Genomic DNA, 25,313 nt, shown 5'->3' on the forward strand with positions numbered 1-25,313 from the left:
GGTCACCCTATTATAGAAAGGATATTATTAAACTAGAAAGAGTGCAGAAAAGATTTACTCGGATGCTACCGAGACTTGATGGTTTGACTTATAGGGAGAGGTTGGATCGACTGAGACTTTTTTCCCTGGAGAGTAGGAGGTTTAGGGGTGATCTTATAGAAGTCTATAAACTAATGAGGGGCATAGATAAGGTAGATAGTCAAAATCTTTTCCCAAAGGTAGGGGAGTCTATAACGAGGGGGCATAGATTTAAGGTGAGAGGGGAGAGATACAAAAGGGTCCAGAGGGGCAATTTTTTCACTCAAAGGGTGGTGAGTGTCTGGAACGAGCTGCCAGAGGCAGTAGTAGAGGCGGGTACAATTTTGTCTTTTAAAAAGCATTTGGGCAGTTACATGGGTAAGATGGGTATAGAGGGATATGGGCTAAGTGCAGGCAACTGGGACTAGCTTAGTGGTATAAACTGGGCGACATGGACATGTTGGGCCGAAGGGCCTGTTTCCATGTTGTAAACTTCTATGATTCTATGTACTAGGACACCTAGATCTCTTTGTACCTCAGAGTTCTGCAATCTCTCTCCATTTAAATAATATACTGCTTTTCTATCCCTCCTGCCAAAGTGGATAAGTCCACATTTTCCCACATTATACTCCATCTGCCAAATTTTTGTCCACTCACTTAACCTATCTACATCCAGGCTCCTTATGTTCTCTTCACAACTTACTTTCCTACCTACCTTTGTGTCATCAGCAAATTTAGCAACCATACATTCGGTCCCTTCATCCAAGTCATTGATATAGATTGTGAATACTTGAGGCCCAAGCACTGATCCCTGTGGCAGTCCACTTGTTACATCTTGCCAACCTGAAAATGACCCATTTATGTCTACGTTCTGTTTCCTGTTAGCCAGCCAGTCCTTTATCCATGCTAATCAGTAGAGATACAGTCAGTAACACAGGGCATAGGAGGGAGGGGTTACTGAGTGACAGTATGAGGGAGCTGGATTAACATCAGTAGAGATACAGGCTGCAATACAAGGCACTAGGGGAGGGGTTACTGAGTGACAGTGTGAAAAAATGGGATTAACATCAGTGGAGATACAGTCAGTAACACCGGGCACTGGAGGGAGGTTTGAGGGAGCTGGATTAACATCAGTAGAGGTACAGGCAGTAACACAGGGCGCTGGTGGTGGGGGGGGGGGGGGGATTTACTGAGTGACAGTGTGAGGGAGCTGGATTAACATCAGTGGAAACAGTGTAATCCTTTGGCTGTGTCATTCCAGCATTCAAGACAGAATTGGATAAGAAGGACTGCATTGTGAATATTAAGAGCAGGCCAGTGAAGGAAGAACAGTAGCAAAACGCTTTATTGAGCCTCTCTTGCTTCTTCTCTCCTACAGGTTGTGGCTTGTGCTGGGCTAGAATTCCACAAACTCCAACAGGTACCCAATATTTCACCTGAATGGCTGCTGTGTGATCTTAAATGTTAATAGGCTAACTTGACCACGGTAGGCAACGTGACTGAACCCAATCACATCCTCACTCAGAATCGTTTTCCAGCACGGGTGAATGCACAGCGGTTAGGGGTTGGAATTCTGCTCATGTTTCCTCTCATAGGACACCTGGCGTCCCAGTAGCAGTATCCCCAGTCCTGGTATAAAAGGTACTTCCTGATATCAGTCCTAACTTGTCTTTTACTGTTACCCTCTTCTTACGGTCACGGTTTAGCTTGAATTACTATACCGAATTTTACCTTTCTTTTACTATCTGATGTACCTCTATAAGATCACCTCTCAGTCACCTTCTTTCCAGGGTGAAAAGTCCATGTTTCACCTGTCTTTTCTCATACCTCAAACCTCTGACACGAGGGATCAAGCTCATGGCTCTGCTCTGAACTGCCTCCAGTACTCAAACGTCTCCCTCGTGTCTTGGTGACCAGAGCTGGACAGAGTGGGCAAGTTGTGGTATGACCAGAACGTTGTACAGTTTGAACATGACTTCCTCTGACGCCTGTTCTACGGTTGTGGTTACATAATTCTGTGTTCTATTTGCTTTGTTGATTGCTGCTCTGCAGTGATTGGACATGTTGAGCATCAAGTCTAAAACCTCTAAACCTCTTTCAACGTCTTACCTAGCTCACCAATTTATCTTCCCATGTACTGTACTTTATAATATTCTTTGATGAAATTCAATAACAAGAAAGCTTGCATTTATATAGCATCTTTCATAGCCTCAGGATGTCCCAAAGCACTTCACAGCCAATGAAATACTTTTGAAGTATGGAGGTAAACACAGCAGCCAATTTGCACACAGCAAGGTCCCACAAATAGCAATGAGATAAATAGCCAGGGAATGTTTTTTTTTAAGGGGTACTGGTTGATGGATAGACATTGGCCAAGATATCATGAGAATGCCCCTTCTTGTCTTCGAATAGTGCCGTAGGACATTTTACATCCATTTCAGCTGGCAGATAGGGCCTCAGTTTAATATTTCATCCAAAAGAGCACTCCCTCAGTATTGCATTTTAAGTGTCAACCTAGATTATGCGCTCAGGTCTTGGAGTGGGACTTGAACCCACAATCTTCTGACTCAAGAGGTGAGAGTGCTACCAACTGAGCCAAGCTGACACTTCTCTGCCATTTTTCCACCCATATATTTGTTCCAATTCATCTTGTAGTTTCCAACTTGCCTCCTGATTTCAAGTCCTCCTCTTAGTTTAGCGCTGCCTGCAAATTTGACCAGTTTGCATCAAGTTGATGAACCCAAGTCATTTAATGTAAATTAGAGATTGTAGTGTTGTGAACACCAATCCCTAGGGCACCTCACTCAGCATTTCTCCTCCCCTCCCACCCCCGAACCTGACATGACTACTTTAACAAATACCTGGTGTTTCTTGCTCTTTAGCCAATTTCTTATCCCTTCCACGGTTTGAACCCTGAACCCAACCACTTTAAGCTTAAAATGGTTATGTGGAGCTTTGTCAAATGGGTCCATTGTGCCCACCTTGCAAATAATGAGACCAATATAATCTCCACACTAGCTCTGCACAACATACTCTCCCCCTCCCCCAATCCCAAAGTATTAACTACAAGTTATGTTTGAGGATAACAAATCCTCAAGGTTTCCAGTCTCCTCTGTGGAAGTGTATGCCAATAAACTGCCATCTGTTTGGGGACAAAGGGAAGAGACTCTGTGATAGGACACAGAATTAAGTTTCTTTCCAGTGAAGATTTAAACAAAATAATTTACCTCGTAAGGGAACCAAACTCGAACTGAACAGTGGGCTGCACTTTATTATTTTAGATCAGTCACTTACCTGCATCCCACACACTCGCACACCCAGTGCTCCCGATGTGCTCAGCTCACATTTTCTCATCTGTCGTGCTGCCTTCTCCTCAGAGGCATCATCTCCATGCTGCCTGGTCCCCATCTTTAGATCCAGAATACAAGGATACCCAAACTGATGAACCACGTTCTCCAGGAGCAGAAATTCTGTGGCGAGCTTTATTAAGGAACGTCCCGCCCGTTCCAAAGCAGAAACCACCAAGTACAATCCTAATATAAAGCTATTCCAACAGCAAGGGGACTTTATTAAAAGGCATTGCCCTTACCATTAAGGCCTTGCTCCTCAGCCAAAACTTTAGCCCTGAATCTGCACAATATCATACCCGGTCCATCCTGAAGTCATTCCATAGATACAACCACTCTTGGGCTGACTTGCTATGAAGAGGAACGGGAATAGTTTGGCCAAAACTATATGACCCACTAACCCCTCCTGACCAGCTGTAACAGAAACACTGACTTATACGAGGGGCTTTTAAACTACACATTATCCAATCTCTTATCACAGCTTTCACTGAGTAAAGCAAAAGCCATTTTTAATTTTGGTGTAAGGATTAATATTTCAATACTGACCAACATGCCCTATCAGCAGTCTAACAGTTCAAAAGGTATTTCTCTACCAATTTTATCTCACTCCCTCTCCCCACTACCTCATGCTGGGTACTAGTAGCCATCCATTACTTCACCTAATTGGCCATTCTACATGTACGAGCCTCAATAGTGAATACTGGTGAGATATTCGACTTTGGAAGGCACCACAACCAAGCCCAATCCTGTTCTCACTGATGTCCACATGTGCACACTTACCAGGAGGATTCATTGGATAGAGATCAGAAGCAGGAATCCAGGAAAAATTTCCCCCCAACTCTTTAGCCCAGGGGTGGTACAGCCAACTTCAGTGACTGGCCCCAGCCGAGACTGTCTGAAGGGGTGCTGGAGGCAGATTCAATCGCGGTTTTCAAAAGGGAATTGGATAAGTACTTGAAGGGAAAAAATGTGCAGGGCTACAGGGATAGGGCGGGGGCCGAATAGCCTCCTTCCGTGTTGTAACAGCTAATTTAGCACAGACCAAGAAACAAACTTGGGACCTCCTGGTCTGTATGAATTAGGACCACAGCATCCTAGTGCATTTAACCGCTAAACAATAGGGAAGGCCATCTCAAGTTTACTCTTTTAGAAATATTTATCCAGGCTCCAGAGTACAAATGCGGTTTTAATACAAATTATAACACCACTCAATTTTCTTCAACTGTCCTGCTGGCAAGAAAAAGAAAATCAAGGACAGGGACTAGCATGAAGGACGAGGAGTGACAGATGGAGGGATAATGACTTAAGTGTATTCACGAGCACCTGCATCGCGCCAAAGGGTCTCTGAATGTTTGCTCGCTGATTTGCAGAGCTGATACTGCCTGTGGCGAGAGGGGAACATTTGGCTTCAGTCTGTGTTATAACCAATTCACAGAGCTCTTCCACCACAGTAAACCTGCCAGAGTCAGACCCGCACAGCCCTGGCAATGTGTAATGTTGTATAGCTAGCGCTGCAGAGTCTGACTGGGTGGGCATGAAGACATGATGAGGGGAGGGGCCATATAGACAGAGCTGATCCCATCAATTGCAACATTTACTTGCAGCTGAAACAGTTTAAAAAAACTAAATGGAGAGATAGAGATTTTTTTTGTAAATGGGGACAGAGCAGGATTTAACCCTCTCCCAAAACTAAAGAATCTATTTAATTAACAGTCTTGTATCTAATACAGGACTGTCCCATCACTCTTTTCAAAGGCAACATGCATGGAGAGCAAAAATTGGTAATTGGCTCAAAACATTACCAAATATGAATCACTCAATGTGAACAAATCAAAACCCAAAACTAATCAAATTGTTTAAATAATTTCTGTCACAGGTCAGTGTACACAGCTAGATACACCATGCACATTTCCCAGCTTGGAGAACTGAGCCCATCCACACAGGCCTGCCTTTCTGTCTGAAACCTGGGGCTTGAGTTTGAAATCTCAGCTGGGCTCTGGAATTGCCAGCAGCTGTCGATAAATTCTGTGTTGAGACAAAGATTTCAAGAGAGTTGTTTTCACTCCAAAGGAACAAACAAGCATGACAATAACCCACATCACGTGAAAACCAGGCAGAAAAGGATTTTGGGGGGGGGGGGGGGGGGCCATATGAGAGAGAGAGAGAGAGAGAGAGAGAGAAATGCATCATGGAGGTTGTAGCTTCCAGCCTTCTGTGAAATTGCAATACTCAGGCAGAAAACTTAACCAACTGCAAGACATGAGTGACAGAAAAAGTAAAAAGATTTAATATTTCCAGCTCTTTTGCACAGTTTAAGCCACTAAAGGTTCTGAGCTAATGGTGTTGTCTGGGTGAGGTTTTTCCTTATGTTGCCGAGGAGGAACTGATGTTTGCAGCAGGGTCGGAGTCGGATGTTGGCGAGGTGCTTGGATGCTGACCTAATACATTGCGGCAGAGTCAGTCAGTCCTGAACCATGGGGGAATGGCCAACTGTTCAGGGGTTGGCTCGCATAGGAAAAACCTCCCTTGACAGCACTACATCAACGGCAGCTTCAGCAAGGATTCCAAATCCATCGTGGAAAGTAAAGGGAAGACAAAAATATATTTTATTCTGTAACTAATTTAAGACAAAGGAGGAAGGAGGGAAGAATAAAAATATAAATAATGTACTTGCATCTTAAGCAAATATTGACAAAGGTAGGGCAAAAAAATATTTTATGGTGAAAATAACTGGGAACAAGAGGTTTTGGAAATGGAAGAACAAAGTTACTTACATTTTAAGCAAATTTTGTAATGTGGTAGGTAAACAGTCTTGTAATATATTGTGAGGTCTATACCATTCAGCATCAGTAATGCATGTCATTTTTATCTTGATTTAGTCATGTAATATATTTCTTCAATAAATTAGCTGGGGCACTTGTGCTTATGCTGCATTGGGACTACGGGAAACATCAGAAACCACATTTCAGATCCTGGACTACCCATGAGCAATGCCACGGGAGATCGATCAGTGTTCATTTAAAAACTGGAACGACTAATGTAAAAGGAACTGCAGCAGAAGCAGCCCTTCAGAAAGGCAGAGTTAGCTCAGAGGGGTTCAAGGGTGTCAGTTAAATAAAGTAACTTGCTCTGGTTGACAGCTCTGTTGATTGATGCACCATCTGGTGTGAAACCAACATACACCTGACCAAGGAGGTCGCCAGTTTGATTGCCAGTCTATGTTGAGTGAACAACCGACACCTAAGGTGGTGGAAGTGGTAACAGCATTCCCTTCAGTACCCGTGGCCAAGGGAGGAGGAAAGAAACATCAGGGTAGGGGGGGGGGGGGGGGGGGGAGGGTGATCCCACTCCTGATCGCCATCCAGCTGTGTAGGCATTGGGTGAGCATTGTGGTTGGCTGTAATACCCTCCTTGGTAGAATAACCTGTCAACAGTCACTGCCAAAGCTGAATGGCCACTTCGGGCGAGGTAATGAAAAGCGACTGGTGTGCATGGAACTGTACCCCAGGATGAGCCCGCGCCTTCAGCTGAGAAAATCAGGAAAAGCAGCAATACTAATCCACACGCTTAAACCACAGCGCATTTTTGCACAAAATGGTTACAGTATTAATGATACTATAAGGAGAGCAGGAAAGTTCTGTTCGCACTGTCTGGAGTAGGAGTAGAGAAGGACTGGAGAACAGACAACCTGCAGTGGGAGTCGGGGGGGAATTCCCAGATTAGAGGTGGGTGGGCTTTTATTGGAAGGCATGGTCTGATCTGGGAGTGCTTCTGGTGCTTTACCTGCCTGAAGGGATAGGAAGTAGCCATGTGAATGCAGAGCCTGGCTGCAGCCATTCCCTTTTTGTTGTTAACCACTGGGAACAGTCCATGTAAGCAGAATCAGAACTGATCTGTCTCTCACAGCATGACAACAGCCAGTTAGAAATGAAGAAGAAATTGAGGGTGGAGGAAGAGAGAGAAAAGTGCAGTTTTTTCCCTATGTGAAGATAATGCAGAATGAACGCTAACAATTATTTTAATGCAAATTGGACTAGCCTAAGACAAGCTCTGGGAACTCGTTCCTGCTCACTGTTGCTGTGTGCAAACTACAGTAATGGAAAACAAAACCTAAAGCTCCAGAGGTTGGTGGCATGTGAACTGCAGCATGTCTTTCACTCTCCCTGCTGCAGTACTGAGTGCATAGAACACATGCGGTAGACATGTTCTCTGCGTTACATCTGGTATCCTGGTAGCTTTCAGCCATTAGCTGCCTAGGCCCTAAGCTCTGGAATTCCCTCCCTAAACGTTTTTGCTTCTCTACCTTTCTCTTCTCTAAGACACTCCTTAAAACCTTGGTCACCTGTCCTAATATCTCCATGTGGCTCGGTATCAAATTTTGTCTGATAACACTCCTGCGAAGCGCCTTGAAACGTTTTACTCTGTTAAAGGCGCTATATAAATACAAGTTGTTTGTTGTTGTGTTTCCAGGCCTGCTTTGCCCTTCCCATACTGCAAGCTGCCAGTATTGCTATGCTTTGGACTGAAAATTCCTGGTCCGTAGCTTTTATGCAAGCCTTTTGTCAGAAAGTTAAGGATCAATGTTATTTTCCAACTTACTTCCTGAAATCTGGGGCTCTTCACTCACAGCTCCACAATGCAAAGGTACAGCTCTACCAGGGCAGTGGGTTACAATCAGCAACTCCAATACATGTACAACTTAAAAAAAGCATGGGAATATAATTCAGTAATTGCTTGTCCACAGAAAACCAACAAGTTAAAAACAGCTGTAAACTGCTGACTTTGCATTTGCAACCATAACGTAAATTAGCAACATAAATCCATCTGCTAGCTGGGCAACAGCCAGAAGTGACTATACAAAAACAAACTAGCAAATTTAATACAGGTTAACCCTTTGGGACCTTAAGCATGATGCACTAAGGCCTACTGACTAAGCAGATTTGCCAAAAATAAGAAATTAAATGGTTCTTGCCCAGGCACCATCAGTGTGACAGACCTCCAGGCTCCAGTCACACAAATGCACCATAGGCCTGTCCCATTCACACTGACCAGGCATCAGCTGATAAGCGGAATATAGAAAAAAAATTTACAGGATCCAAATCATCAGTTCAAAACCACTAGCATTTATTAGAATGTTCAAAAGATCAACACTTCATTTTTGACCATTAACCCCACAACACATTTACATAGCAACACACAGGAACGTTGATGGATATTGAGAACTTTTAACTACAACAATAACTTGCACTTATATAGCACCTTTAAAATAGAAAAACGTCCCCAAGTGCTTTACAGAGGTGTAATCAAATAAATGGATGCTGAGCCAAAGAAGGAGTTATGAGGTGACGGAAGTGGGTTTTAAGGAGAGTCTTAAAGGAGGAGCGGGCAGTGGAGAGGAAAAGGGGTCTGGGGAAGGAATTCTAGGGTATGGGGCCTAGGTGGCTAAAGGAAGGGCCGCCAATGATGGGGTGAAGGGAGTGGGGATGCACAAGAGGCCGGAGTTGGAGGACTGAAGAGTTTGGAGAGGGGTGGGGCTGGGGCTGGAGGATGTTACAGAGTAAGGGAGGGATGAAGCTATGAAAGGATTTAAATGCGAGAATAAGAATTTGAAATGTGAGGCATTGGGGGAAGAGGAGTCAATGTAGGACATCAAGCACAGGGGTGAAGGGTGAATGGGACTTGGCGCAGGATAGAATATGGGCAGCAGAGTTTTGGATGAGCTGAAGTTTACAGAGGGTGCAGGATGGGAGGCCGGCCAGGAGAGCACTGGAATAGTCGAGTCTGAAGCTAACAAAAGCATAGATGAGGGTTTCAGCAGCAGATCGGTTGAGGTTGGGGCAGGGCAGGTGTTACAGAGGTGGTCTTTGTGATGGAAAGCATATGCAGTCAGAAACACAGCTCAGGATCAGATGGGCCACCGAGACTGCGAACAGTCTGGTTCAATCCAAGACAGTGGCTGGGGTGGGGGGGAATGGCAAGGATGTGGAGTTTGTGGAAGGGTCAGTACCAGAGAATCCCAGCGAGCTGGGACTGGATCAGGGAGGAGCAGAGAATCCCAGGGAGTTGAGGCCGGATCAGAGGGGAGCAAAGAATCCCAGCGAGCTGGGACTAAGTCAGGAATGAGCAGAGAATCCCAGGGAGTTGGGACTGGATCAGAGAATCCCAGGGAGTTGGGACTGGATCAGGGAGGAGCCGAGAATCCCAGGGAGTTGGGACTGGATCAGGGAGGAGCAGAGAATCCCAGGGAGCAGCAGAGAATCCCAGGGAGCTGGGACCGAGTCAGGGAGGAGCAGAGAATCCCAGGGAGCTGGGACCGAGTCAGGGAGGAGCAGAGAATCCCAGGGAGCTGGGACCGAGTCAGGGAGGAGCAGAGAATCCCAGGGAGCTGGGACCGGGTCAGGGAGGAGCAGAGAATCCCAGGGAGCTGGGAACGAGTCAGGGAGGAGCAGAGAATCCCAGGGAGCTGGGAACGAGTCAGGGAGGAGCAGAGAATCCCAGGGAGCTGGGACCGAGTCTGGGAGAGCAGAGAATCCCAGGGAGCTGGGACCGAGTCAGGGAGGAGCAGAGAATCCCAGGGAGCTGGGACCGAGTCAGAGAGGAGCAGAGAATCCCAGGGAGCTAGGACCGGGTCAGAGAGGAGCAGAGAATCCCAGGGAGCTGGGACCGGGTCAGAGAGGAGCAGAGAATCCCAGGGAGCTGGGACCGGGTCAGAGAGGAGCAGAGAATCCCAGGGAGCTGGGACCGGGTCAGGAAGGAGCAGAGAATCCCAGGGAGCTGGGACCGGGTCAGGGAGGAGCAGAGAATCCCAGGGAGTTGGGACTGGATCAGAGAAGAGCAGAGAATTCCAGGGAGTTGGGACCGAGTCAGGGAGGAGCAGGGAATCCCAGGGAGCTGGGACTGGGTCAGGATGTGACTGGTAGCTGCACTGTAATATAAATGTAGCAAATGTATTTTGTATTATTACAGAACAGCTAACTGGGAGTCACTGAAGATTTATACGGTAACTGAGGTTAAGTCCACATTTACAGATGGACATTTGGATTAGTGAACAGTTCCCACCTGTGAAAGGAACGTGGCTGTAAAAAGTCACTTCTGAAACACTGCTGAATTCTGATGTCTTAAGTTAATGACGCACATAAAGCAGTACAACACAACATAGCATAACATCCAGCTGATCGGGGTCTCTGCTAAATAATTCCGTGCAATCAGCCCGATACATATCGTAAAAAGCAAAGCAGCTGCTGACATAAAATGAAAGTTCACTTTTTTTTCTTTGAAGTCTTTAAGTTTATTTTTGTTAAGTTTAGTTAATAATGTAATAAATTGAGTCATGGCAGGGCAGCTCCAACCCGTCAAATGCATGGCCTGTGCAATGCGGGAAACTCCAGGACGCTTCCCGTGTCCTGGACAACCACAGGTACAGGAAGTGTCATCAGCTGGAGGAGCTCAGGCTCTGGATTTTGGAGCTTAAGCAGCAGCTGGCATCACTGTAGTGCAGCCACGAGGCTGAAAGCTACGTGGATAGCACGTTTCAGGAGGTGGTCACCCTGCAGCTTAAGAGACTGCAGGCAGAGAGGGACTGGGTGACCGTCAGACAGACAAGGAGGACCAGGCAGGTAGTGCAGGGAGTCCCAAGGGCATCGTGCTCTCTAACCAGTATTCAGTTCTGAATACTGGTGGGGGAGAGGGTTCATCTGAGGAGTGCACACCCAAGTCCACAGCGCCATGGGTGGCTCAGCTGTACAGGGGGAGGAGGAGGAAGGTCAGCAGAGCGATAGTGATAGGGGATTCTATAGTTAGGGGAACAAATAGGCATTTCTGCGGCCGCAGACAAGATTCCAGGATGGTATGTTGCCTCCCGGGTGCCAGGGTCAAGGATGTACCGAGCGACTGCAGAACAGTTAGCATGGATTTGTTAAGGGAAGGTCGTGTCTGACTAACTTGATTGAATTTTTTGAGCAGGTTACAAGGAGGGTCAATGAGGGTAACTCGTTTAATGTAGTGTACATGGATTTTAGCAAGGCTTTTGACAACATCTCACATGGTAGACTGGTCAAAAAAGTAGAAGCCCATGGGGTCCCAAGTGAAAGTGGCAAGTTGGATCCCAAATTGGCTCAGTGGCAGGAAGCAAAGGGTAATGGTTGACTGGTGTTTTTGCGACTGGAAGGCTGTTTCCAGTGGGGTCCTGCAAGGCTCAGTACTAGGTCCCTTGCTTTTTGTGGTTTATATTAATGATTTGGACTTGAATGTAGGGGGGCTTGATCAAGAAGTTTGCAGATGATACAAAAATTGGCCATGTGGTTGATAGTGAGGGGGAAAGCTGTAGACTGCAGGAAGATGTCAATGGGCTGGTCAGGTGGGCAGAAAAGTGGCAAATGGAATTCAATCCAGAGAAGTGTGAGGTGATGCATTTGGGGAGAGCAAACAAGACAAGGAAGTGCACAATACATGGGAGGATACTGAGAGGTGTAGAGGAACAAAGGGACCTTGGGATGCATGTCCACAGATCCCTGAAGTTAGCAGAACAGGTAGATAAGGCTGTTAAAAAGGCAAACGGGATACTTTCCTTTATTAGCCAAGGCATGGAATATAAGAGCAAGGAGGTTATGCTAGAACTGTATAAAACACTGGTTAGGCCACAGCTTGAGTTCTGTCACCACATTACAGGAAAGATGTGATTGCATTAGAGAGGGTACAGAGGAGATTTACGATGATATTGCTAGGGCTGGAGAATTTTAGCTATGAGGAAAGATTTGGAACAAAGGAGGTTGAGGGGAGATTTAATTAATGTATATAAAATTATGATGGGACGAGATAGAGTGGACAAGGAGGACCTATTTCTATTAGCAGAGGGGTCAGTCACCAGGGGGCATAGATTTAAAGTAATTGGTAGAAGGGTTAGATGGGAGCTGAGGAGAATTTTTTTCACCCATAGGGTGGTGGGGTTCTGGAACTCACTGCCTGAAAGGGTGGGAGAGGAAGAAACTCTCAACTCATTTAAAAAGTACTTGGATGTGCACTTGAAGTGCCGTAACCTACAGGACTACGGACCAAGTGCTGGAAAGTGGGATTAAGCTGGATAGCTCTTTTTCGGCAGGCACGGACATGATGGGCCAAATGGCCTCCTCCTGTGCTGTAATTTTCTATGACTATTATTCAGTATTAACAGGACTGGCTTCTAATATATAGATAAGTAGACTGAAAAATATAAAGGGAAAAATGCCCTGCTGGTTATCTGATTTAAAACAGAAAATGCTGGACATACACAGCAGGTCAGTCAGTATTTGTGAGAAGGCAGGTTATGGCATTTCAGGTGTGAAACACATCAGAGTAAAGAAATGTTAACCCTGACTTTTCTCAGTCAGACACTGACTGATCTGCTGTGTATTTCCAGCATTTTCTCTCTTTGAGGATACTGGAGTCTGGGAGGTTTATAGATATAGGCTGTGAACAAGCGTCTCAAGCCTTTCTTTGACCCAATTCACCGTGTGGGAGAGAGCTGGAAAGACTTGCACCCTCAGAGATCTCTGCGCTCCCCCAATTCTGGCCTCTTGTGCATCCCCGATTTTAATCGCTCATCATTGGCGGCTGTGCCTTCAGCCGTCTAGGTTCTAAGCTCTGGAATTCCCTCCCTAAACTTCTCTGCCTCTCCACCTCTCTCTCCTCCTTTAAGACGCTCCTTAAAACCTACCTCTTTGACCAAGCTTTTGGCCACCTGTTCTAATATTTCCTTATGTGTCTTGAGTCAAATTTTGTCTGATTATGCTCCTGTGAAGTGTCTTGGGACATTTTACTACATTAAAGGCGCTATATAAATGCAAGTTGTTGTTGTCTTGCCATATGTACTTGAAATCATTAGGATTAGGTAAAAAGAATAAATACAATTCGGAGAGATGTCCCTGGACCATCCCTTTGAAAGAGATAGGTAATCATATGTGGCCACTATATAGAATGGAGTCCCCAGAGATCAGTCATTGGACAGTAAAAGCTTCTACAAGTATATAAAAAGGAAGAGGGTAGCTAAAGTAAACATTGGTCCCTTAGAGGATGAGACTGGGGAAATAATAATGGAAAACAAGGAAATGGCAGAGGAATTGAACAGATATTTTGTATCTGTCTTCAAAGTAGAAGACACTAATAACATACCAATAATAGTAGAAAATCAAGGGGCAAAGGGAAGGGAGGAACTAAAAACAATCACCATCAGGGGGTCCTAGTGCAAAAAAAATCAAAAAGTTAGTATGTAGGTGCAGCAGGTGATCAAGAAGGCCAACGGAATGTTGGCGTTTATTGCTAGGGGGATAGAATATAAAAACAGGGAGGTATTGCTGCAGTTATATAAGGTATTGGTGAGACCGCACCTGGAATACTGCATACAGTTTTGGTCTCCATACTTAAGAAAAGACATACTTGCTCTCGAGGCAGTACAAAGAAGGTTCACTCGGTTAATCCCGGGGATGAGGGGGCGGACATATGAGGAGAGGTTGAGTAGATTGGGACTCTACTCATTGGAGTTCAGAAGAATGAGAGGCGATCTTATTGAAACATATAAGATTGTGAAGGGGCTTGATCGGGTGGATGCGGTGAGGATGTTCCCAAGGATGGGTGAAACTAGAACTAGGGGGCATAATCTTAGAATAAGGGGCTGCTCCTTCAAAACTGAGATGAGGGGAAACTTCTTCACTCAGAGGGTGGTAGGTCTGTGAAATTTGCTGCCCCAGGAAGCTGTGGAAGCTACATCATTGAATAAATTTAAAACAGAAATTGACAGTTTCCTAGAAGTAAAGGGAATTAGGGGTTACGGGGAGCGGGCAGGAAATTGGATAGGAATTTAGATTTGAGGTTAGGATCAGATCAGCCATGATCTTATTAAATGGCGGAGCAGGCTCGAAGGGCCGATTGGTCTACTCCTGCTCCTATTTCTTATGTTCTTATGTACTAGAGAAAAAGTACTAGGTAAACTAATGGGTCTAAAGGCTGACAAGTCCCCTGAACCTGATGGCTTGCATCTGAGGGTCTTAATGGAAGTGGCTACAGAGATAGTGGATGCATTGGTTGTAATCTTCCAGAATTCACTAGATTCTGGAAAGGTCCCAGCGGATTGGAAAACTGCAAATGTTACACCCCTATTCAAGAAGGGAGTGAGACAGAAAGCAGGCAACTATGGACCAGTTAGCCTAACATCTGTCATTGGGAAAATGCTAGAATCCATTATTAAGGAAGTAGTAGCAGGACATTTGGAGACTCATAATACTATCAAGGAGAGTCAACATGGTTTTATGAAGAGGAAATCACGTCCGACAAATTTATTGAGGAAGTAACGGGCAGGGTGGATAAAGGGGAACCAATGGATGCAGTATATTTGGATTTCCAAAAGGCATTCGATAAGGTGCCACATAAAAGATTACTGCACAAGATAAGAGCTCATGGCGTTGGGGGTAATATATTGGCATGGATAGAGGATTGGCTAACTAACAGAAAACAAAGAGTTGGGATAAAAGGGTCATTTTCAAAATGGCAATCTGTAACTAGTGGGGTGCCGCAGGATCAGTGCTGGGGCCTCAACTATTTACAATATATATCAATGACTTGGATGAAGGAACAGAGAGTGTCTTGTGGCCAAATTTGCTGATGGTACAAAGATAGGTGGAAAAGCAAGTTGCGATGAGGACACAAAGAGTCTGCAAAGGGATATTGACAGGTTAAGCGAATGGGCAAAAATTTGGCAGATGGCATTTAATGTGGGAAAATGTGAAGTCATCCACTTTGGGAGGTAAAATAAAAAAGCAAAATATTATTTGAATGGAGAAATACTACAAAATGCTGCAGTACAGAGGGATCTGGGTGCCCTCGTACATGAAACACAAAAAGTCAACATACAGGTGCAGCAGGTAATCCGGAAGGCAAACGGAATATTGGCCTTTATTTCTAGGGGGATGGAGTATAAAAGCAGAGAAGTCATGCTACAACTGTACAGGGTGCTGGTGAGACCAAACCTGGAGTACTGCGTATGGTTCTGGTGCCCTTATTTAAGGAAGGACATACTTCGATTGGAGGCAGTTCAGAGAAGGTTCACTAGGTTGATTCTGGGTATGGAAGGGTTGTCTTATGAGGAAAGATTGAACAGGTTGGGTCTATACTCATTGGAGTTTAGAAGAATGAGAGGAGATCTTATTGAAACATATAAGGTTCTGAGGGGACTTGATAGGGTAGATGCTGAAAGGATGTTACCCCTCATGGGGGAATCTAAAACTAGGGGGCATAGTCTCAGAATAAGGGGTCGCCCTTTTAAGATGGAAATGAGGATGAATTTCTTCTCCCAGAGGGTCGTGAATCTTTGGAATTCTTTACCCCAAAAAGCTGTGGGGGCTGAGTCATTGAATAGATTCAAGGCCGAGTTAGACAAATTTTTGATCAGCAAGGGAGTCAAAGGATATGGGGAAAGGGCGGGAAAGTGGAGTTGAGGTAAAAATCAGATCAGCCATGATCTTATTAAATGGCGAAGCCGAATGGCCTACTCCTGCTCCTGTCTCTTATGGAATGATCACCTTTCATTGCATGCGTATAAAGACAGGCTCTTCGAAGGGATTAAAAGCAGAATTGTTAAATTTGCTGGCAACACAGGATGCAGGATGGCAAAATGTGCAGCAGAGATAAGAGGATGTAGAATGAGCCAATTATCAAGAGGTAGTTAGTGCAGATAAACACACACTAAGAGTCAGTGACACTGCCATCTGTTGGAAGAAGCATCAGCAAAGCAGCTCAACAAAGAAGCGTCTATAGAAAACGTGCTCAAATACCCCACCCACAATCCATTCCTACCATAACCTGCCAACTGTTAGCCTTCAGATCTCCCACCTAATGTCTCCTTTATGTTGTGGATCTGCATTCACTAATTGCAAGGTGCAGGGGCTGTTGGGACTTGCATTTTCTCACAGAGGCTCTAGCTCCTCGTCAAGAAAAGGTCCCCCTTGGGCCAGTTGTGAGAAAGTTGCCCACGGCCAGGGCCAGCAGTCTGTGCCTCAGGCCCAACCTGTGACAGCCACATTAATGTAAAGGGGACAGACACTAAGTTACTATGCCTTACATGACTATCCAACGGCAGCACATACACTTCCCACTCCATTCAGTGCACGGTCAACATAGGTGACAACGCTTCTGTGGATGGATTGTAAGCTAGGCCATTTAGGAGGGAAATCAGGAAGCACTTTTTCCCACAAAAAGGAGTGGAAATCTGGAACTCTCTTCCCTCAAAAGGCTGAGGATGCTGGGTCAATTTAAATTTTCAAAACTGAGATCGATAGATTTTTGTTAGGTAAAGGTATCAAGGGATAGAAAAATAGGAACATATGGAAATATGGACATGGAACAAAGGTGGGTAAATGGAGCTGAGATACAGATCAGCCATTAAACGGCAGAACAGGTTCAAGGGGCTGAATCACCTACTCCTGTTCCTATCTTCCTATGTTCAGAAAGATGTAATGCATTACAATACAATTAAACCTGATGCACAATGGAATTAACGTGGGTTATGGGACAAAGCAGTAAACTGTAGATATACCATTTGCTAATTTCAATTCTAAAATAGTCTCACATCGGTGGAAGGGGGAAAAGAAAAATGCTGCACCAGACTTTAAACATCTCCCTCTGAGGGTGAGGCTGACTGTGACATTTCCTCCAGGTAAACGTTGGGAAGACCAAAGCCATTGTCTTCGGCCCTCGTCACAAACTCCATCGCTCTTCTCAGTCACTCTCAGGTTGAACCAATGTTCCCAAAGGGAACTTCTGACCCCTTATCCTCGCCTATCCTATCCTACTTCGATCTCAATGGAAATGCTTCGAAGTTACAACACAGAAACAGACCATTCGACCCCGTCTGTGCCACAAGCACAGTTTTAACACATATACCGACTCTGTTCACATAACCCTTCATTCCAGCTTTGCAATCTAATCTTGAATGCTGACGTAGTTTCTGTCTCAATAGAAATACATACAAGAAATATCTCTAACATCATCCACCTATCCCATCTTAGCCCACCTGATGCTGAAACTCTCATCCATGCTTCTGTCACCTCGAGACTCTTCTATTCCAATGCTCTCCTGGTTGGCCTCCCATGCTCTGTAACCTTCAGCTCATCCAAAACTCTGCTGCCTACATCCTATCCCCCACTATATCCCACTCATCTATCATGCCTGCCTTTGCTGGCCTACGTTGGCTCTTCCAATGCCTCAAATTTAAAATTCTCATCCTTGTGTTTAAATCCCTCCACGACCTCATCCCTGAAAATCTCTGGGGGTACCTTCTGCAAAAGTACAACCATCCCTCCAAAATGTTTCTGTTCTTCTGACTTCGACCTCTTACGGATTCCCCCTGCCTTTGCCCCACTATTGGCGGCCGAGTCTTCTGCTCCTTTCACCTCACCCTCTGGAATTCCCTCCCTAAACCCCTCTGCCCCTCTCTTCTCCTTTAAGGCCCTCTTCAAAGGCCACCTTCTTGACCATGCTTTTGGTCACCACTCCTAATCTCTCCTATGGCTCCGCACAACAGTGAAGCAGCTTGGGAGTCTTTCTACATTAGAAGGCGCTATATAAATGCAAGTTGTTATTGTCATGGGGTACTGGTGGAGCAACATTGACTCAGTTCACATCTAGATATGTCTTGAGGTGCAGAAGTACTGTGCATTTCTGTTCAGACTTAATGAGGTGCTACACTTACATTAGGCTGTACTAAATAAATAGGAGAGGACGGTAAGCAGGGCTGTCATTGTGCTGACCTCAGCACATTATATCAGTGGATCTGAGCAAAGGATACTGTAGAGTTTCCGCTCCTTTGAATCAGAGCGCATGCGACTCAGCTGCTGCTTGTGGCAGCGTAGACTCCAAGGGTTGAAGCTGATCTTCTCTGAAATCAGCATACTGTTGCTATCCAGCATTTGGAAGGGAATGTCCGACGGAATCTGTAGCTCCATCTTTGGACTCTTCATCTCCTGAGAGCTGTGAGAAAACCAGAGAGAGAAAAGGATGAAGAGGAAAGGAACCATTTTACTGCCAAAAAGACAGCCAGAGGCATCGCACACGTTCACCAGCAGCAGGATGGGCTGGCGACCTTTCTAGACACATTGACCTGAATGCAGTCTCAGTGCAATCCAATACTTCAATGAATACACAACAGCATCTTATGGTGTGTTAGTTCACATCTGTTTCTCTAATCCCAACCAAAAAGTAGTGTCATGTTTTACTGGTAACCTTCCATTCCTGTTTTTTGGGCGCCTGCTTTGAGAAATACTCATTTATTGCACTAAACGTTTTACATATTTGATTTTACTATAAATCATCTAATTTTGCATTCAAAGCTAGAACTGGAAACGCTCTGATGTTCTGTGGAAAGTATCCATCTTACAACAGTTAGGGATTGAAAGCCATTCTGTGAGGAGCACGCAACTTGAAAACCAAGCTGGGAGAAAATGAAAATGGGCAGCCCTGATGTTCTGGGAAGAATTCACTTCATACAAGCCTCATCAACAGTAAGTAATGGTCAGTCGCCTGTTCAGCTGTGTAACATGGGCAACAGGACTGATCTGATTTATACTCGTTACAACGAGCCCCTTTACTATACAGTCCACAGGTCTCATGCATGCGCACACACAGTGCAAGCTAGTGCCAACACAATGACACATACTCTGTGACATGGGTAACTACCACATTTTTTGCTCAAGGTTTTAATTTCCTTCACAGTACGTGGGCAACTGATATCGCATGTCGCTGCCTGGTACCAGTCACTCCATCCCTGTAGGAATGCAAACACATGCAATATCAGAAACACACACTACTTCTAACAGAAGACAGAATGTTAGTGTGTCACCTGTTAATTGTGAGAGTTGTTGGCTGAATTCGCACTGTGTTCCTAAAAATGGACAACTCGCCCTTTATCTGAGCTGCCACCGACAGCAGTACAGACACAAAGTGGATTCACTGCACCAGAAGACTTGGCTCTCAGTGGCACCTGTGAATTCACTTTTGGGAATAAAGAGGCTGCTCCTTTCAAATTCAAATCCTCAAATACACTGTCAAGTTGAGAGATTCCCTCAATCAGTTGTGGTTTGCTCTGTACTGAGCATTAAGGAGAAGACTACAGGACACAGACGTTTCTCTCAAGCCTCAGCCGAGAATTTATAACACTTCCTTAAAAAGCACTAAATAAATCGCTCAGTGAGAACTTCTATTCAATCCGACTTAACTCCCTCTGTCCGCACTCACTAAATACTACAGCATTCCTTCAGTTCAATATATGCAAAGGCATGTTTATATTGCAATAAAAACAGATTATCCCAGCCATCAATCTTAGCAAAGGTCAGCAGTTTTACATCTGGGAAGCAACCAGCTGTGTAGGACCTGCACTCGGGGAAGTCAGCAGCATTCACGCAAGCCTCACACAATAATTCTTTGACACCGTTTTCCCCCCAAACTTTATTTACAGCTCAGTTTTTCCACGTTTTCTGTCTTCTAGCAGTTAGGATAGTAACTATTGGAGATATTTCCATAGCATTTTGTATTCTCTCATACACATTTACAGCAGTAAAAGATAACAAGCACCAGCTTTACTTGGCATACTGGCACCAAAACACAAGAAAAATCACTTAAGCCACTATGCATCAAATTATCCCGTTCAATTATTCTCACCATTGCCACCACCACAACAGTACACCAATGTTATAAAGTGACAATCTTGTACTGTACCAGTTATACAGTGTCAGACCTATAACCACCAGTACCGTATCCCAATGTTACACAGTGACAGACCTGTATCCACCAGCACTGTACCCCAGTATTATAGTGTGACTGGCTTGTACCCATCAGTACTGTACCCATGATAGACCTGTACCCATGTTACAGTGACAGATTCGTACCCACCAGTACTGTATCCATTATAGTGACAGACATGTACCCACCAGTACTGCATCCCAGCGTTATACAGTGACAGACCTGTACCCACCAGTACTGCATCCCAGCGTTATACAGTGACAGACCTGTACCCACCAGTACTGCATCCCAGCGTTATACAGTGACAGACCTGTACCCACCAGTTCTGCATCCCAGCATTACACAGTGACAGACCTGTACCCACCATACTGTATCCCAGCGTTATACAGTGACAGACCTGTACCCATCAGTACTGTACCCCAGTGTTATACAGTGACAGACCTGTACACACCAGTACTGTATCCCAGCGTTATACAGTGACAGACCTGTACCCACCAGTTCTGTACCCATGTTATACAATGACAGGCCTGTACCCACTGGTACTGTACCCATGTCATACAGTGACATATGCACCCACCAGTACTGTACCCCTTATACAGTGACAGACTTGTATCCACCAGTACTGTACCCATTATAGTGACAGACCTGTACCCACTAGTACTGTATCGCATTGTTATACCATGACGGGGGGCAGTAGCAACATGGATACAGAATTGGCTAAGTGACAGGAAACAGAGTAGTGGTGAAAGGTTGTTTTTCGGACTGGAGGGAGGTGTACAGTGATGTTCCCCAGGGGTCGGTGCTGGAACCACTGCTTTTCTTGATATATATTAATGACTTGGACTTGGGTGTACAGGGCACATTTTCAAAATTTGCAGATGACACAAAACTTGGAAGGGTAGTAAACAGTGAGGAGGATAGTGATAGACTTCAAGGGGATATATGACCTCAACTCCACTTTCCCGCCTGATCCTCATGTCCCTTGATTCCCCTAGAGTCCAAAAATCTATCCATCTCAGCCTTGAGTATATTCTCTCCTTGTGCATTAGAAATATTCCCCATGTCATTTTACATTGAAATAAATGCCAACTATCCAGGCCAAATTAACAGTACATTAAACATCAAAAATACCCCTTTAATCAGTATCACAGGAACAATACTCCAGACTTGAGCACATAATCCAGGCTGACACTCCACTGAGGGAGCGCTGCACTGTCGGAGATGAGATATTAAACTGAGGCCGTCTGCCCTCTCAGGTAGACATAAAAGATCTCACAGCACTATTTCAAGGAAAAGCAGGGGAGTTCTCCTCTGTGTCCTGGCCAATATTTATCTCTCAACTAACATCATTAAAAAAAATTGTCTGGTCATTTATCTCATTGCTGTTTGTGGGACCTTGCTGTGTACAAACTGTCTGCCGGGTTTGCCTACATTACAACAGTGACTACACTTTCATCACCATTTGTTGCACTGAAGACGTAAGCTGTTTAGTACTTCAAACGGCAGTAAACAGACTTATTGCAGTCGCTAAAACAAATGGTCAAATTTATCTGCAAGTAAGTTCCCTGCACAGAAGAAACTGTGGTTTTACTAAACAAACCGTTGCAAAATAATAGTGCTGAATCTTTGAAACTCATTCCAGTAACATTTGAACTGAGTTTCTGATGAAACGTTACATGGCGATTGTTCCTGGACTTGCTTTTCACCATCTCAACAGGCATTCGAAATAGGGAACTGAAAATCCTAGGACAACTGTCCAAATGTATCCCTGTCTTTCTGTGAAGTGGAAGCAGGCTGCCTCGAAGGATAAGCAGGTTCTCTCTCAATGATCAGGCAAACAGAATACCGATCATCTCCACCATTCAAGCAACTAAGGAGTTAACAGCAGTCTTTTGGTTACCCGTTGAGTCACTTGCTTTGGACATTTCGAAATTGTTCTAAATGTCTGATGCAAGTCGGCAGGTTTGCATTTTTTTTATATTTCAAAGAGAAAACTAGCAAACATGACCGTATCATATTCTGATCAGACAACACCACCAAAACAATGGCTGCCTGCCTCCTTATTAAATAAACAGCCACCTCTAGACTGTTTTGTGTATGGTTTCTCTCTCCAACACCAAGGCCAAAAAGACCTCTATGTTGAAGCCTCAGCTAACTAAAGTCAATTTTAAAACGTGCTGCTTTATTTATTCTAAAGACAGAAACGCTCTTGTTCGAGGCATGTTGGAGCACTGACTCCAGCACAATATACCTTTTACAAAGTAATTACATCAAGGGCACAACACACTTGACAGAAACCACTTGGCTTGGTAAAGAAAATGTAAAACAGAGAACATACAAACATAAGAAATAGGAGGAGTAGGCCATACGGCCTCGAGCCTGCTCTGCTATTCAATCAGATCATGGCTGATCTTCGACTTCAACTTCACTTTCCTGCCCGATCCCCATATCCCTTGATTCCACTAGAGTCCAAAAATCTATCTATCTCAGCCTTGAATATACTCAATGACTCAGCATCCACAGACCTCTGGGGTAGAGAATTCCAAAGATTCACAACTCTCTGCGTGAAGAAATTCCTCCTCATCTCAGTCTTGAATGGCCGATCCCTTATCCTGTGACTATGTCCCTTGAATGAAGTTTGCTCGGTTCATTACTACGCCATTAAGACCAAGGCGGCCATGGATTTAATTCCCAGTCTGTGCCGAGTTGCTGATCTCAGTCAAGGCAGCAGCTGGGGTGTTACAATTTGTTTTAGCTCCCCTGTGGTGGTGAGGGGAAAATCAGCCATGGCCCCTACTTCTGACTGCTACCTAATGACCCCTGCTGGAAAGCGGGTGTACATAGATGGCAAGTGAGGGCAGCATCAGGCTCATCTGTGGTGCTGCACACAGTCAAATAGCCTGACGACACTCAATCTCCACACATGCAGGATGGTAACCTGTGAGACACACCGGAGGACAGCTGGCACCCGGGGAATCTGGTCTTCAGGAGCAGAGGAGGGAAAATTGAGGGCGATTTAAAAAATGACATTAGGGATGATTGTTCTGTACAAAATGAAATTCATAACCAACCAAAACAAGAATGTGGTTTCTCACTGGAATGTTTTTCTCTTCCTTTCTGGTCAAAAATGACAAGTTGCCTGTCAGTGAATCCCTCTCTAGGTTACAGAGGATGGCACGGATTCCCTGCCATTCGTATAATAAAATGTAACAATTTTCCACAATGCATTACGGACAGAAGATTTCAGAATTACAATGGGACGGACGTATTCAACACCTTAATACAATAGGCAGGAATGGGAGTTCTTAAAAACAAATTAAAAAGTTCATGTTTATGTCATTCGGGAAACTCATTAAACAGAGGACAGAAAGTACAGTGCCCATTTTGGATGACCTAAATGATCAACATCATAATAGGATAAACCATGTACTTATCCAGATCAGTGGTAAAGGTCTTTCACAAGCTTAAGTAGAAAGTCATTAGCCTGGTCTGTAATAATATGTTTGCATTATGGAATGAGGTGGAGGAAATTCAGCCCTTTCAGCTCGAGGGCTGGATAACAAACTATGGTCATCAGCTCGAAACCTGGTTCATTACAATGCTTGCAAATAACCTCAGATTGGGGACTTCTGCTCATCCAATAATAGACAAACCATTCACAGTGTGCAGAATGGTCCCCACGGGCAGTGATCTGAGCCTGCCCACATCTATGACCCAGCTTCAACAGTCGCTCAGTTGATAAACACACTCATTAGTGCGGTTTCGGCTCAGTTAGCTGATCTCAGTTGGGGCAGGTGTGGGGGTATGGTCTACTCCTTTTAACTTAGTGGCTTAATTTGAAGCACTGAATAATTTGAAATGCGCTAAAATAGAAGTGGTTCTGCAATATTAGGATGGTACTGGGCTAACAATGCAAACTCAAGCATGAAAACAGATGCTACTTACTTTCCTGTGTCAATTCAACAGATCCTACATCATATGATACTGGATCAAAATAATTCTTGCACTGTCACCTCTCATCCCTAATCTAAATTCAAACTGATGGTGGTTCTACACGTCCTGGTCTCAGACTGGTACCCGTGTCGTGCAATGTGCAGCCTGCAAACAACCATTATGATTCCTGCCCCACACTGCATTGTGCCAGACGGTTAAATTTTTATGTTCAGAGAGCATGAACGGGAGGGAGTGAGGGCTGTCTCCTTCCAGTAACAACATTGAAAGTTCTCAGATTGTCCACTGAATCACCATTTCAATTTGGGCTTGAGTTATACTCCGCTCAGCGTGAAACCCAAACAGTGTTGAGATTACTGCCTCACACTTCTTAGTTTTACATGTGGTTTTCTCAACTTCCAAGCTGAGCTGATGCAAAAATTATACTGTATTGACTCCTGGTCCAGCAACACATCGATTTTAAAATTCACATCCTTGTGTTCAAATCCCTCCACAGCCTCGCCCCTCCTTATCTGTATCACCTCCTCCAGCCCTACAACCCTCCGAGATCTCTGCGTTCCTCCAATTCTGGCCTCTTGTGCACCCCCGATTTCCTTTGCTCCACCAGTGGCGGCGGTGCCTTCAGTTCCCTAGGCCCTAAGCTCTGGAATTCCCTCCCTAAACCTCTCCCTCCTCCTTTAAGACGTTCCTTAAAACCTACCTGTTTGACCCCTGTCCTAATATTTCCTCATGTGGCTCAGTGCTAAATTTTGTCTGATAATGCTATGAAGCACCTTGGGACGTTTTACTACGTTAAAGGCGCTATATAAATGCAAGTTGTTGTTATGTGAACCCCAGCCTTAACTGACTTTATAACGTGCTACTCTTCATTGGGCAAGTTTGAGAGGGAGTCACAACATTCAGGGGAAAAGAAAATGTACAAAGTCATTGAGACATTATGTTGTTCGCAGGCATACATGTGTTTCAAACACATACCTCTAAGCTAAAGTGATCAATGATGAAAGAAGAACTTGTATTTATAAAGCGCCTTTCATGACGTCCCAGAGTGCTTCATAGTCAATTAAATACTTTTGAAGTGTAGGGAAACGCTGCAGCCAATTTGTGGTCAGCAAGGTTCCACAAACGGCAATGTGATAATGACCAGATAATCTGGGTATTTTTAGGGGTTGGTTGAGGGATAAATATTGGCCAGGTCAGGAAATGGTTTATTATCGTTGCATTTTAAGGTTTGTTCTG

The 25,313-nt window shown here is 44.7% G+C and overlaps 1 protein-coding gene across 1 annotated transcript in view; it reads right to left on the reverse strand.

Moving 5' to 3' along the window:
* Nucleotides 1-25,313, reverse strand: part of ip6k1 (inositol hexakisphosphate kinase 1) — a 58,797-nt gene that overhangs the window by 8,874 nt on the left and 24,610 nt on the right. Inside the window, exons 4-5 of the mRNA XM_067999017.1 lie at nucleotides 18,178-18,359; nucleotides 3,313-3,488 (exon numbers count right to left, since the gene is read on the reverse strand). Coding sequence (XP_067855118.1) covers nucleotides 3,313-3,488; nucleotides 18,178-18,359 — 358 coding nt within the window. The remainder of the gene's footprint in view (nucleotides 1-3,312; nucleotides 3,489-18,177; nucleotides 18,360-25,313) is intronic.

This window comes from Heptranchias perlo, chromosome 17 (assembly GCF_035084215.1).
Source record: "Heptranchias perlo isolate sHepPer1 chromosome 17, sHepPer1.hap1, whole genome shotgun sequence".
NCBI lineage: Eukaryota > Metazoa > Chordata > Chondrichthyes > Hexanchiformes > Hexanchidae > Heptranchias > Heptranchias perlo.